The sequence below is a fragment of the Opisthocomus hoazin genome, chromosome 4 (assembly GCF_030867145.1).
Source record: "Opisthocomus hoazin isolate bOpiHoa1 chromosome 4, bOpiHoa1.hap1, whole genome shotgun sequence".
NCBI classification, from domain to species: Eukaryota; Metazoa; Chordata; class Aves; order Opisthocomiformes; family Opisthocomidae; genus Opisthocomus; species Opisthocomus hoazin.
Window position 1 is genome coordinate 18,579,914 of NC_134417.1, and position 16,284 is coordinate 18,596,197.

A 16,284-nucleotide genomic window follows, 5' to 3' on the forward strand; every position below is an offset into this window, starting at 1 on the left:
AATGCAAGCTTGCATGAACACCCCATCATCCCAGAAGACCATGCAACAACTCTATGTTAAGTTAGAAATAAGTAGGCTACTTTGCTTTTAAAAGAGCCATTTGAAAAATAGAAAGCATCTTCTTTCTAGAAGTAAAAGGTGTCAATACGAGAATTACTGTAACACAAAGCCCTGCTGAGAGCCAAGCACTGAGTCAAATTTAGTAAGTAAAGAGAGTTTAATTTGGAACCATATTCCTCGCAGCACGCTTCTAATCCTCCGTGTCTTCTAACTTAACATAAATCTGTCAGTTAGCTGAAAGCAATGCATTATCGTATAGAAGAGTTTTAAAATATGGTTACTACTTATACATCTGCGCACATTAAGAAACATTCCTTTACGTGACATTAAGACCTTTTATATTTTATCTTTGGTTTGCTTCAAACGTGCTTATTTGATAAAAAGGAACAATGTACCTACAGTTGTAGAGGGGAAGAGTGAGAAGGACATTTGCAAAACATTCCTGGAAATAAACATCAGCAGTTTAATAGTAAAGAAAATAACAAGCCGAAAGCACAAGGTACGCAATACCACAAATCACTGGGGACAGGGGAGGAAAAAAAAAAAGACCAAAAATAAAAATCAACCATTCGATCCCTCCCCATACCCTCTTCCCCCAAAAACATAAACACTTTACCTCAGGAATCACATTTCAAACATCACCTGCAGAAAGAGGACAGCCCCCAGAACCACCGATTCCCACCTCCAGCTCTTTGTGGTCCAATGGCACAATATAAGATCATATAACTCACAATCACCAGCAATATTAAATACTATTGACTGCGAAACAACAGGCTTTTATTTGAAATAAAATGCCATCTTAGATGGTAACATCTCAAAAACACCATACAACAGGTAGAGCATTGTATCAACATACAATCTGCACATACAGGATAATAAAAGGCTAATATCTAACAGTCAGTCTTCGCCTCTAACATAAACTAGATTTGAAACTACACACAAAATTATAAAGATACATAAACAGAACAGTATTTGTTCATGAAGTCCAAAAGAAGTCAAACTTGCAGGTGCCAACAGAGGAGGCTTCTGAGGCTGCAGAAATCCTGAAATCTGGTTTAAAATGTATCCTACAGTAAGGCTTCACAGACAGCAAAGGATTTCCTAGAGAGCTTTTCAACAAATGATGCTTTGAGATACTGGTGCTTTTGATATGCTAGTACAGAGCAGAGAATTACCTTTGCCCACAGTAAAAAGCAACAAAAAAATCTGAGACCAAAGAAAATATTTGAGAAGCCTTTCACATCACAGTCCGTTGAAGTCCTCTTGGCTAAACCAGCTTTTGCAAATAAGAGTTCTGTATAGTTTGAAGAGAGAGGAAAAAAATAAAACCCCACTACTTCAGCAAAGGTATTGATAGCTATAGCCCAGCATCAAATAACAGAAAAAAAATGGAGATCAAATTCATCTGTTCTGAGGAAAATAGTTCTGCATGTCAGAACCAAGGAAACATGCTGTAAATAATTTTGCTCTTTCTTTTTCACAGGTGTGAATTAAAGCCAGATGTCCATCAGGGTCTAGAATGGTCACTGAGAAAATTTACATACCGATCCCTTAAACAAGTGTGAGGAGCTCAGATTCCCAGATCTATCGCATTCCAACTTTCTCCTTACTTGGATTTAGTTTCACATCGACTGTTTGGACCACAACTGCATACAGTTGGTTTGCAGTTACTATTGAGATTACTGACTTCTTTTTCCAGTATTCAATCCAACATATGCAACCGAGTCACTGAGCAATTGGGGTGAAAATCCCCATTTTTCCTCACGAGCTGTAACTCAGCATGGTCGCAGACTGCAAGCATTTTCTCGCACACCACAGCATTGCTGAAAGTCTCCGAGAGGATGTATAAAGATAGCAGATGTTTCCTGGGGTCTCATTCCTCCCAAAACTTTTTAGTGCATTTTTTCAGCACTATTTTATAGATTCAGCATCTCCCATGATGAAATAAAGACCAGCTTACATTATAACCCCATTATTTTTTTTTCAGAAGAAAGAAAAGAGGAAACAGCAGATTAAAGAATTTTGAAAAGGGAGGGGAGAAAAGTCACACAGAATTGACATTTACATCTGAACACACACTATTTGAATTCAAACTAGCTTAATGACAAGAATCAAGCATAAAGTTATTTACAAAACAAGAAAGTTATAGTACAAAAACTAAAACTCAAGCTAATGGGGAAAAAGGAACTCCTGTGACTATTTCCGCAGTAGTTTGTACTACCTGCTCGGCTGTCTTAAGCATTCCCATTGAATAAACATTACCTTACCTTTGCTCTTGGCGTTGGCTCTGCCCAGCAGGACTGTCTCAATTCTGACGCAGAAAACAGCCATCCTGAAAATTCTAAAGAACAGCTTCTGTCACTGGTCCCACTGCAGTGCTGGCGTCCCTGCTGCAGCCAGCGTGCGACAGCACAGGGCAGGCTGCAACTGGAGCCAACTGGGAAATCGGGAAACTTACCTCCAATAGCTTACCACTCCCCCCTCCAATAACTGACCAAACTGTCAAGCTGTACTCCACTAAGATAGCAAGTTTCCCCATCTCCCAAACAGGAAGAATAGCTCTGAACAGTTGGAAACAGGTACTTTGTTCAGACCTGGAGTTAAACTGATTATATTAAGTAATAAAAAAAATTTCTTTGCTCCTCAACCTGAACTTGAAAGTTTTGGTAGCTGATCAGATGGCAGCAAATATTCACTGGAGATAAATAGTATCTCATCTATACTAGTACATTCTGATGGTTATTACAAGGCAGTCTGACACATGCAGCTGTCTCACCAGGTTACGGGTTTGGATATTGTGCCAGATGCAGAATTTATCAAAATTAAAAAAAAAAGGAAGACCCTTGAAGGATCTATCTGATATCAAAAAAACCCACACATGAAGCCTGCAACAACTCCTTTCCAGTTATAACCATCACAATGCTCAATAGCAAAGCCACAGCTGTTGGCTGGCATTTCAAGGTCACAGACATTCAATTAAAATTTTTGAAGTTTAATATAGTGTTTAACTCCATTTTTATCATTTTCACTAATACATGAAGTCAAGCCAAGTGTTTTTCCTGATCTCCTTTTTCACCTTCAGGTGAGTGAAAGGGTGTAACAATACAAGAAAGCACTGACATTTCTGAGGAGACAGCATAGGCACATCTATGAGGCATGCCATTTGTAAAAACAGGGAGGAGGGATGGTAAAGACTTGTTTTTCATGCCAAATGATGGAACCGAAAGGGAATTGTTCCTTATTCAGAGAAATGAATAAGGTTGCCTGTAAACGGGCAAGTATCTAAAGATAATTTCAAATTACCCAAATCGAGCATCAATTGCAGCGGTCACCCCCAGCCTAGTCTAGTTGGGTTGGTTTTCTCCTTCCCCTCCCGCTCTCTCTCATTCAGCAGTTCGGCTGAGACAAATTGAGAAAATTACACTACAGAAATTAGGGGCAACCCTGCTGCAAGTTCTTTGCTAAAGATAAAAGCAGCTACTAAAGCCCTGTAGTGAAACAATGACAGAAGCTCTTCTTGGGGAAAGCTAGCGCTGTTAAAACCTTTATCATGACTTATTGTTAATTACCAAAGTACAGTCATGTATTTTATAATACAAAGCTACTGTAAATTATTACCAAGAAAACAAATACCACAGAAACATTTATTGTTATTCATACTACACGAAACAAGGCAAACTTTAAAAAGGCTTAAAAAGCAGAACATCATTTTGATAAGACATTTAAAAGCAGGAAAACATTTTAAAAAGACATTTCACCTAACAGCGCACCCAAGTGTACTTACCCAAGAAATGAACCTCCAGCTTACCAGCACACTGAAACGTGTACTACTAGCAGTAATACTGCTCCTACTCCTCAAGGGAAATGTGTAGAGAATAATTTTAGTCAAAATTTCAACTGTAAATCTGCACAGCACGTGCAACAAACAGGTGACAAAAAATGGTGTGAATGTCAAGTCCCATATGTTGTTATCTTCATTACGACCCACAGCAACAAACAGCAGCAGTTCCTAGAGGCAATAACGTACTCTAACACTTCTACACGAAACCTGTCTGACCATTCTCTGCAGGATCAGCAAAGACTATACCCAAAGGCTTCTTGAGACCTGTTCACATTAGTTTTTAAGTAGTGCTCTAATTTTGTTTCACTTTTTTGTTCCACTCCTTGAAGACTGTGCTATTAATGCCAATAATCTAAGGTTAGTGTCTTAGACTGAATTTTATTCCAAGATATATTTACAGAATTGCAAAAAGAAAAAGAAAACAATTAAAAGACCTGCACATAAGAATTTTATGCATCAAGATCACATACCAGTTAAGGCAGAACTTTAAACTATACTTAAAACCAAAGAGAAAAACCAAGTGTGCATTTCCTCCAAGACACCTAAACTGCCCCTCCCTTCTCCAAGAACTTGCCTCGGTATTCAGCAACTGATCCACCAGCTGTAGAAAATCTATCTTGGATTACTGAATCACTCTGGAATTTTTCCCCAAAATTTCTAGCTAGTCAAAAGATTGAAGTGATTCTGCAATGAAACCTTAAGATTTTACAGTTGGCCATGAGATGGAGCCCTCTGGGGTTGTTAAAAAAAAGGATGGATATTACTTACTGGTCCACTAAAACCCGCGAGCTGCGTGATCATCAGACACACTATGGAAATGATGAGCCTGGTGCGACAGAAAATCCACACAACCCTCCGGAGAGAAGCATCGTCAGGCCCACTTTCTTTCAGTTCTTCCTGCCACAATCTCTCCAGCCTAATACAAACAGAAGCCTCATGTTATAAATTTTTCACCATGAGAGAAGGCACAATCTCGTAGGTACTTCCCTGTGAAAATTCCTAGCATTTCCTATCTCAGAGCAACAAAAATTACTAGATATCAAGAGAAATAAATACATGGTAGATTCTGTGAAGTAAAGAGAAATATTTGCATCTTGAAATACCTATGTTGTGTTACTTCTACAGAAGAGAGGTATGAAAAAAACAATGCCTTTCGCTTTGCCTGGAGTATCTTTGGCAATCTTGATATATTAACTTTGCAGTCTTTCCTTGCTGATCTGACAGAAGAGTTGCAGAGTCATAAAAGGTTAGCTTGATTGCAAGATCTGACCCATATTCAAACCATCTTGCTACTGCCAGTATTACATTTCATTATTCTAGCACAAAATTATTTTCAGTGTAGCCTTGATAAAGAACTTTGTTTTAATTAAAAAAATAGTTTAAAGACATGCAACATCAGAAAAACAATTGCAAAACACTCCTGGAGACAATCCTCCAAGTTCACTGAAATCGGGAAGAGTAAAGAAACAATGCAGCAGGAAGAAGTGGTCTATGAAGGATAAAACTGAATTCCACTATTCTGAGAAAGGCAGAACAAAATCTCAGTGCTGCTTTTCTAGGGCAATACTATATCATTGCCTGTGAACTAACACATAAAAAAAGGAAACAGAAAATAATAAGGAACAAGATGTATCTACCTTCTACAATTGACATCTGAAGACTCATGCCTTGATAAAGACCATACATCATCCATAAACAATTCCCCTTTCTTGTATGCTCTGTGGGCCAAAGGAGTGAGCCAGGAGAAGGTCATGCAGGAGAAAAGCCCAGCATTATCAACTGGGTGCTGGTGTCTAAAAGAAAAAAAATCACAAACAGATGAAAAAGGAAACAGAGTTGTAAATCCCTGAGAAAAACAAAGCCTCCTCTCACTGAAAGTACTCAGAGTACCAAATGGCCCACACCAGTCATACTTGCTCAACAAATTCTGACGTTTTCAGTATCAGTCAGCAGACCTACAGCTGCAGTCCTGCTTTGTGGCTGGTTTGAAAAGCGAATGCTGTATCAGTTCTCTTGTAGCTTAAAGACTTACTTGGAAGTAGTCCGTATGGGTTTCAGCACATTCAGGCCATGGTGGTATTTGCCCTTGTGACGCTCTTCATCCAGCATTCTCAGCTGGGAATGCACGGAGGTGTCCAGTGGCAGGCCCTCTGCCCGAGCAGCTGCTTCCAAAGCATCCTGGCATTCAATCTGCTTATACAGGAAGACAGCAGAGTCAGAGTTCAAAACCATGTGTACAGTCTGTGACATCTGACTCCAGCAACTTCGCACCTCTCTCTTCTGCAAATTATCAAGCAATAGCAACCACTATCATTTAAAAGTCTTAGCAGATAGGCTTCAGCCTGGCAGCAGAGACATGGAAGGCACACATTCTAGTTCTGCATTAGATCACTGCATTTGTAAAACAAAAGTGAACACCAGTATTGTGACTGTGCATTCAAAGGATGACCAGACTAATCTTGCATCCTGCTATAGGAAATACAATAGAGAAAAATTATGAAATCAAGTACCTATGACATCAGTTCAGGAAATCAACGACTAGCTTACGCAGTGAAATTAAGACATACATTCTTGATGAATTTACACCCTCTTAGTGTAATTTAGATATTCTTATCCACAGAAAATTCAAATTATTTTTAGAATACTAATGAAGTCTCTTCTTCAAAAATACCTTGGATTAGATAAAAAAGCCAAATATGCATTAAGCAGAATTGTACTTCCTTCCATCATGTTTCCTGCTTTTTCTCTTTTTCCCCAAACTAAACAGAACAAAGATGACAATTTTCTCTGCTCCCTGCCACGCTTCTCAACGGCTCAGCAACTTTATTAACAACCACTCCAAAGGCAAGCCTTATCTCAGGAGCCCTAGTGAAAGGCAGACCTAAACTCTAACCTAAGAGGAGAAAGGAAACAGCAATGATATGGAGCAGTCAAAATGTTGCAAAGTTCAAACAAACCTTTTGATCGGAAGCTAGAGGTGGTAAAATTATCTGAGGAGATTAACTTGCTAACTGTACTCGCAGAGGGCTCACTACTGGTTCTCCTAACTTAATGGACCATTTATTGCAGTGCCATGTTTTTTGAAATGCAGCTACTTTGTGGAAAAAACTCAGTTCCGAGGTAAAAATCTTCCTGGCTCTCTCACAGACAGAGATACTGTGTTTACTCCTCTTAGTTGCCTTACCAGAGCAAAGTTACTTCATTCCTTTGACAACAGCAACCCTAAGTGCCTTGTAGCCTCCTAAAAACACAGTACTAACTGCACATCAATAGCAAGCATTTGGTTCCTAACTGCGTGTAGTGGTTTAACCCAGCAGCTGGCAACTAAGCACCAGACAGCCGCTCGCTCACCCCTCTCCTTCTCCCCCAGTGGGATGGTGGGGAGAAAGGGACAAAAGGTAAAACTCATGGGTTGATATAAAGACAGTTTAATAAAGCAACAAAGGAATTACTAATACTAATGATAATAATAATAATGAATATGCAAACCACAATACATACAATACAATTTTCTCACCACCTGATGACCAATTCGCAGTCATTCCCTGAGCAGTGATCACAGAACCCGGAAAATCCTGAATTTCGTGAAACTCTCAAAAAAGACCAAACTCCCAGAAAAGTTTGCACTCCAGGCCAAATAGGATTCGAACTCATGGAAAGGAGAAAAAGGTCCCTGCCCCCTGGCCAACCCCCACTCATAAACTGAGCACAACATCTGTGGTACAGAATATTTCCCCTGGCCAGCCTGGGCTGCCTGGCTGTGCTCCCTCCCAGCTCCTGCACACCTGCTCATCAGCTGAACATGAGAAACTGGAAAAAGTCCTTGATTCCATAGCAACAACTAAAAACATCAGTGTTATCAACACTGTTCTCCTACTTCTACTAAATCCAAAACACACCAGCTACTGGGAGGAAAATTAACTCTATCCCAGCCAAAACCAGGACACTTCGTATCATGTAATTTTTGCCAGAAATACCACCATTTATCGGAGACTTAGCCTGTAGAACACTAACATGTAAGCATGTAGCACATTAAGGCACCTAGCTTCTATTCATGCAAAGGACAAGAACAGGAAATTGATAATAGCATAAACCTGTCCTTTCTTCATTTAACCAAAGGACTTAAAATAGTGCCTAAGCATGTTGTCAACAATCCACGGTCCTGATCTCAAAAAACTTCTTCACTAAACCTAAAGCTAGGATTACAAAAGAAGATAGCAAAATAATAAGAAAATAAAAAAATATTACAACATTATGACACATGCAGTGACTCAAAAATATGCAACACTCAAAATTTGACTTAAAAGACTTATTCAATTTCAAGTACTGACTCACTAAGGGCAATGCTGCCTTTCTAAATCTACTCAAATCAGCATTAATAAGGGACCTGCAAAAGATGTCTCAAAGCACTCAGTAGTGGGGAAAAGTTCTGCACCACTGCTTTTCTGGTTACAGCAGAGGAATTCATAGCTAGTTTCCTATCTTACCCTTTGCAAGAGCCGCAGGCAGATCTGTCCAAGCATCCTATTGCTGATAACCTGCTTGTTTGTAAGTGATGCCACAGGCTATTCGCAGAATCACTGTTTTTCAGAGCACACAAAAAGTGTCTATAAGTTTAAAAAAAAAAAAAGTCTTCCAAAACCAAAACCACTGTAATTGTCAGCATACCAGAAGTTTTTCACCACTTACAAGCAAGAATAGCTTTTTAACAAGAAAGCACAATTGCAAGATACTGTATTCTTAGGCAGTCCAAAGATAATGTTCTTAAACAGTCACTGTGAAAAATAATTAAACTCTCCAGAGCTGCTCAGCAGAATTTTCTCAGTAAATGTGGAAAAGATGCATTGATAAAAGACTAGGGCACTGCCTTTGAAAGGCCTTTATAACGTCTTGCCATACAGGCAAGCATAAGCGCAAACCCCTAGTCGAGAACATTGCTCCTCTCTATCTTGGCAAGGTTGTCAAAATCCCACATGTACGACTATCAAGAAACCAATGCATCACACCACTGTACAGTTAAGATTCTAAGAAAGACCATACAGTTGTGTGTCACTTTAGAAAATCTTCAAAGCATAGAGTTTCTCAGGAAGAAACAAGACTCCTAAGCAGCTCTGCAATGCATTTTCTTGTGCAATAGAAACAGGAATAGACTGAGCAACCTGGTCTGGTTGAAGCTGTCCCTGCTCACTGCAGGGGGTTGGGCTAGATGGCGTCTGAAGGTCCCTTCCAACCCAAAGCATTCGATGATTCTATCATAAGTACAAAAACTAGCAACATCCCCAACACTCTTAATTTAGGTTTCTGAATCCCTGTTACCTTTTCAGGTGTTCATCAGCTGGCGATATCCTGATTGCCTGCATGCACGTACGGTTTTCTTGGAAACTAAAACCTTGAAGAAGTCATTAGCAATGTGATACAACAGGCTCCAGCACTGCTCTTGAAAGAAATGTCTAACCAATCATGGCTGCAATATCAAACAGAAATCAGACAGCACTTTTGCTAATTTAGCAACTTATCAAGGTGCAAGGACACAAGCAATGAACCAGGTGGTACAATACAGTGTTGGTAACTAAAGAAATGCTCACAGAAACAAAACAAGCCTAAATCAGATATCATTAACGGGGGGTGGGGGAACGGGAAACATTCAGATATTTCTGGAAAAACAGCAGCTCACTATTCAGCAATAACAAAGCCAAAAGACAATGAAGAATTGTAACAAAAAACACAAAGAATAAAGTAGGAAACATTACCGTACCACTTAAAAAAACTAGGGTTTGCCTCCTTTTTGAACACCAGAGTCATTCTATCACTTCAGTTCAAAAAGGGTATTACACTTAAAATCACTTTCTGTGAGCAATGAGAACAGTTAGGATTGGAACAGCTTGCATACAAGCATAAATTTTAGACTTTTCAGCTTGGATAGAAGAGAGGAATAAAAATAAGGTATGGGTATTTGAGAGGTCCGTAAAGTCATGAATGGTATGGAGAACTAAGGAATGTTCACCAACTGTTCTTACAACAAAATAACTGGGGACACTCTGTGAAATTAAGGTTTTTCACACAAGGTATACTTAAATTTAGAATTCTCTGTCATAGGATGCTGTAAAGTTCAAAGGCATAAATGGGGCTAAAAATCGGAGAATTCAACTCACATAGGATAAGCACATCATGGCCTATTAGATGCAAGAATGAGGGCAACAGCAACCATTACCCAGCTGGTGGATTCCAGAATAAGTTTCTGCAGCCTTGGGCAGTTCCTAACAGAGTGTAATGGTTCTGCACTTCACACTTCGTGAAGCTGTGACACACCTGGGTGCAGACCAATATGACTCAACAGATGACCGGGAAATTTAAGAGGTTAAGAAAACTGTTAAATTTTTAATCCTAAAGGCAATCCCCAAGAGTACTGAGGAAGTATCACCACACACATGATCTTGCCTTGTTCTTTCACCTCCACAGCTAGCTCACAGACAGGTAGAGAAAGAGAATCATAGAATCGTTTAGGTTGGAAAAGACCTTTAAGATCAAGTCTAATCATTAACCTAGCACTGCCAAGCCCACCACTAAACCATGTCGCTAAGCACCACACCTGCATGTCTTTTAAATACTCCAGGGATGGTGACTCAGCCACTTCCCTGGGAAGCCTATTCCAATGCCTGACCACTCTTTCAGTAAATAAATTTTTCCAGATACCCAATCTAAACCTCCCCTGACCCAACTTGAGGCCATTGCCTCTCGTCCTGTCGCTAGTTACTTGGGAGAAGAGACCAACACCCACCTCACTACAACCTCCTTTCAGGTAGTTGTAGAGGGCAATAAGGTCTCCCCTCAGCCTCCTCTTCTCCAAAGTAAACAGTCCCAGTTCCCTCAGCAGCTCCTCATAAGACTTGTTCTCTAGACCCCTCACCAGCCTCACTGCCCTTCTCTGGACACGCTCCAGCACCTCGATGTCCTTTTTGGAGTGAGGGGCCCAAAACTGAACACAGTACTCCAGGTGCGGCCTCACCAGTGCCAAGTAAAGGGGCACAATCGCTTCCCTGCTCCTGCTGGCCACATTTTTCCTGATACAAGCCAGGATGCCATCGGCCTTCTTGGCCACCTGGGCACACTACTGGCTCATGTTCAGCCGGCTGTCAACCAGCACCCCGAGGTCCTTTTCCACTGGGCAGCTTTCCAGCCACTCTCCCCAAGCCTGTAGCATTGCATGGGATTGTTGTGACCCAAGTGCAGGACCCAGCACTTAGCCTTGTTGAACTTCATACGACTGGCCTTGGCCCATCGATCCAGCCTGTCCAGATCCCTCTACAGAGCCTTCCTACCCTCGAGCAGATAGACACTCCCGCCCAATTTCGTGTCATCTCCTCACTTACTGAGGGAGTACTCAATCCCCTCATCCAGATCATTAATAAAGATATTAAATAGAACTGGCCCAAATACTGAGCCCTGGGGAACACCACTTGTGACTGGCCATCAGCTGGATCTAACTCCACTCACCACAATTGTTTGGGCCCAGCCATCCATCCAGCTTTTTACCCAGTGAAGAGTATGCCCATCTAAGCCATGAGCAGCCAGTTTCTCCAGGAGGATGCTGTGGGAAATGGTGTCAAAGGCTTTACTAAAGTCTAGGTAAACAACATCTACAGCCTTTCCCTCATCCACTAAGCAGGTCACCTTGTCATACAAGGGGACCAGGTTAGACAAGCGGGACCTACCTTTCATAAACCCATGCTGTCTGGGCCTGATCACCTGGCTGTCCTGTACATGTCACGTGATAGCACTCAAGATGATCTGCTCCATAACCCTTCCTGGCACCAAGGTCAGACTGACAGGCCTGTAGTTCCCCAGATAATCCTCCTGCTGAGAACCATGGCTGGTGCTGTTACCACAGAACACAGCTGCCCCCTTTGGCTTTCTGCAGCTTGAGAGAGCAACAAAACCCTACCAGCAGCTGTTATCATGATTTCGTTGTCCAACAAATTGGTCATAGCAATGGTAAGCACATAAGGTAATGTGAGAGCCAGAAAGATGACAAGGTTGGCTCAAGAAACGTCATTACAGAAAGTCTAGGTGAAGTGAGGAAAATAAGTTGCTTAAGGGCAAGGAAAAAAGATTTGCTCATTAAATTAGAAAAAGTAGTACCAAATTCATAATCCACATACCAAGGTCTTGTGAGAAGGCCATGAAAACACAGAAAATTTAGAAGCCAAGCTACAAAGCTGTCAAATACACACGATGTCACAGGTAAACAAGACAGAAGTTCTGTAGGAAGCAAGACGGGCATCAGAAACATTACTCAGAAAGGCAAGCAAACTCAAAAACATTAAATAGGACACTTCTGAAAACTTGCTACACAGCCAACACAGGCATTTATCTCTGAGGACGGGGAGCAGGTGAAGAGAAAGGAAGCAGCTGTGTTGTATATGGGAAGGGGGGGGAATTAAAAAACAAAAAACAAGTGAGATCCTAGCCTTTCACACAGACAATCTCGTATTTAACAGAGAAGGTAGCAATTTATTGGTTTGACAACCATAACATCAGATGATAATAGCAAAACCATACAAGCCTGGAGGCCAAGCAAAACAGATTTTTCCATCCTTTACAGCTGGTGTGGCTGGATAATGCACCAAACTCATCTTAAATGATGCAGAGAAAGAATTTTATCTGTCTGCAGTCAACATATGACCCAAACCCCACCCACCAAACAACTATTTTCTCCTTTTCCATAAGGCAGAGCATCTTCCAGGGCTCAGATCACTGCAGAGAAGAAGCTGCATCTCCTCTGGTCCTATTGCTACCTGTCAGGAAACTAGAGCAGACATATAAAAGCTTCTTTTATTAATCCTTGCAGCTGATACAGAATACAAAAGCTACTGTGGTTGATTTACTATTACATAAAGTTAAAATTGCAAAGAAGTCTGAGCAGGCAATGTTGTAGAACAGGAACTCCCACCTCTTGCATTTAGAAGGCAGAGCTCAGCAGGCCTCCTCACTCCTTTGTTCAAGTTCCCAGTAAGGAGAGACAAACAGGAGACTAACAGACCAGCACAACAGAGCTCATGACTAGGCAGGCATATGAGGAGGAGAATTATGTGAACAGCAGTGCTGCTCAGTGCTGAAAGCATCCTTCATATTACAACTCTGCAATGAACAGCAATATTAAAATATCAAAGAGACTTCATTAGCGGACTAGTGTTTCAAAAACAAGATTAGTTATTAGTTTGTACAGGCTGGGGAAGAATAGGTTCAACTGTTCCAGTTAGCTTAAGGGTAACTATGCCAAAATAAAACAAGAGTCTAGGAAGAGATACTCTGAAGTTGTTAATTACAACCTTCTTCCCAGAAATTCCTCTAAGTCTTTCCAAGCATAGCCCCACTTGAAAGTAGTTACATGTTTTATACACTGCTTTTGCAGGTAGTGCAGGCAACCCCTAAAGCACTGCTGTCCAGACTTCTGGAAGTCACCAAATCCAGGAGCATCTAAAAATTAAGGTTTGCAGGTCCAAACATTGTCAAATCTGCTGTTGCTTGGTGAAGCAGCAAGTGCTCTATGAACTTTATATTCTACTAATGCAATTTTCCTCTTCTCCTTTCATGGATTTGATGCAGTATGCAATCTACAAAAGTATTAATGGGGGATGTGCAGCATTAGACTCTCAGCCTACTCTGTAGCTAGAATGCTTTATAATACTCTGACTACAACATGAGCCTATTTAAGACTAATTTGGTGTATCATCCACCCATACCAGCTGTTTCCCTGAAGCAGAGGCAGCAAGCAGCAGGCACTGGGCTAGATCACAATGGATGTGAGGAAGCAGGCACTGATCCTTTAGTCACCTGCAAACATTGATTGTGCACAGCTGAATTCACACAACACCAAAGTGAGACCACCAGATAGTTTCAGATGCCTAGAAATTATGGTTACAGCTTCCAGGACTGCCGCAATGAACCAAGTCAAGAAGTCAGAGCCTCCGTTTCCTTCAATCTCCTGACAAGTGGAGTATAAATGGACACTTACATGTCTGCTGCTTCCCCAGCTTCTGCTACAGGGAAGAATAGTTCTTTACAGCAGCAACCATGTACCTAAATGCAGGAGTAAGTGCAGCTGTGCCATATTTCGCTTAAGGGAAAAGAGAATTAGCTGTTCAGAAGGGTACTCTGACTTGCCACAAGAGTTCAGAGCTTCAACAGCTTAAAGTCCAGTCATTCACTCTAACAGACTGTTACATGTGACTTCATTATACAAAACCTCTGCAGCTGCTCTTCCAGGCTCAGATACAGTTAACCCTCCTCCAAGCTTCAGGTAAACTTCTGATATGACTGGCTGATGGATATGTCCCTTTCTCGGCTGCTAATATGTACCTTGTTCTGGGTTTGGCTGGGTAGGGTTAATTTCCACAAGAAGCCAGCAGGGGACACAGCCCAGATAGCTGACCCAAACCAGCCAAACAAATGGGATATCAGATACCATGTGCCACCATGCTCTGCGCGGGGTGGGGGAGCTGCCCAGGGGGAGGTTAGCCACAGCTCGGCAGCATGTTGGGCATCGGGTGGTAAGAGACTTGCTCTGTGTATTCCATAGGTTTTTATATTCTTATCAGTATTGTTGTTGTCACCGTTCTCTTCCTTTGCTGTTCTGTTAAACTGTCCTTACCTCAACCCACAAGTTTTGCCTTTTTCTTCCCATTCGCACCCCCACCCCAGCCAGGGGAGGGGCAACAAGAGCAGCCACATGGTCTTTTGCTGCTAGCCAGGGCAAAACCACGATAGTCCTTTTGGCACCCAACACGAGGTAGGGATAACAGCAGGGCTGACCACAGTGTCTTAAAACAACTTTGTTATAATTTGTTACATGCATTTATTGTATTATTTAAACAGTCACTAGGCAAAATGTTGCTTTGCTCTGTCACGTGGTTGTGGTATGTATGTAAACCCTTATTTTCTGTGTATATTCCCTGTGATGATGTTTATCACCTCTGGGAAAAGGATCAGGATTACAATTTTGCTGTACTATGTAATATTGACTTATGATATGATGGCATTACTATGCATGAGGTTAGACTTGTATCTGTATGCAGCATTGTGGTCATTTCTGTACCTGGGACACCATCACTCAGAATTTATCAATAATCAAACCCACTGTATGGGGAAGACCAGAGAGGATACTTTCCCCCACTCTTTCACCCCTCTCTTCTTCAGGCTAGTCATGAGAGCTTTTGACAATCCACAGGATGTTCAAGAAAGCATGTTGCTATTGCCGTCTCTCCTGAATGCATTTTTGTGTCTTGTTTAGGGTTAAACAACTAGTTAAAAATATCACCCAGAGATCTACCCCAGGGCTGTATAGCTATGAGCGGCTGGATGTGTAGAACAGCATGGGCAAAGGCCTAGGACAGTGGGTACTGCCAGTGTTTTGGGACTTCAGCCCTAAACAAATGGAGAATCCTGACAAACTAATAGAATATTTGGAAGAAGTGTGCTGCCACCCTGGGAATGGAAACACAGAGTATTACAATCTGACTGGGGTCTGGCCCATGCCTAGCGAGCCCTGTTCAACACTATTCAGTGCTCTAAAGGGGAAGGGGGGGCAACAAGAAAGAAGAAACAAAGCCACAGGCTCCACAGCTGCTCCAGCCCCCAAGGCTGCCACAGCCCTCACAGCAGGCACAGCAGCTGCTCAAACCCCAGCAACAGGCACTGCGGTTAAACCTGAAAACCAACCCACACTGGTATCAGTCAACTCTCTATAAAGAGAAATACACAGAGAAATCAGTTCACCCAGTAAGGGATGACGATGAACCCAGACCATCACGAGAGCAGAAGGCAGCAGAGCCAGAGATCATCACCCAGTCCTTGAGTGAGCTGCGAGACATGTGGAAAGATTTCAGCCAGCACACAGGCAACCACATTGTCAACTGGCTGCTCCGGTGCTGGGACAACAGGGCCAGCAGCTTGGAATTAGAGGGCAGGGAAGCCAAACAGCTGGGATTCCTGGCCAGGGAAGGGGGCATTGACAAGGCAATTGGGAAAAAGACACAAGCCCTCAGCCTCTGGAGGTGACTTCTGTCACACATAAGTGAAAGGTATCCCTTTGGTGAAGATGTTGCATGTTATCCAGGCAAGCAGACCACGACAGAGGTATCCAGTACCTGGGGGAATTAGCCATGTGGGAGCTGGTTTATTATGAGCTGGGCAATGTGCAGTTCCCCAGACCCAGATAAAGTCCAATTCACACAACCCATGTGGCAGAAGTTTGCACCAGCAGCAATACTGCACCAACCAAGATTCCCTGGTCCCCATCCATAAGATGATTCATCAACTGGAGAGTCAAGGAGGGATCAGCAAAACTCACTCATCCTTTAGCAGTCCCATACGGCCAGTGAGAA

At 41.9% G+C, this 16,284-nt stretch overlaps 1 protein-coding gene across 3 annotated transcripts in view; it reads right to left on the reverse strand.

Moving 5' to 3' along the window:
* Positions 1-16,284, reverse strand: part of ABCC5 (ATP binding cassette subfamily C member 5) — a 77,309-nt gene that overhangs the window by 52,122 nt on the left and 8,903 nt on the right. The window contains exons 3-6 of one of the 3 annotated variants that reach the window (XM_075418191.1): positions 5,934-6,091; positions 5,539-5,694; positions 4,670-4,817; positions 3-4,069 (exon numbers count right to left, since the gene is read on the reverse strand). In XM_075418191.1, coding sequence (XP_075274306.1) covers positions 3,815-4,069; positions 4,670-4,817; positions 5,539-5,694; positions 5,934-6,091 — 717 coding nt within the window. In that variant the 3' untranslated portion in view covers positions 3-3,814. Of the gene's footprint in view, positions 1-2; positions 4,070-4,669; positions 4,818-5,538; positions 5,695-5,933; positions 6,092-16,284 lie in introns of those variants that run through there. The other 2 variants (XM_075418192.1, XM_075418189.1) reach the window with 2 other exon arrangements.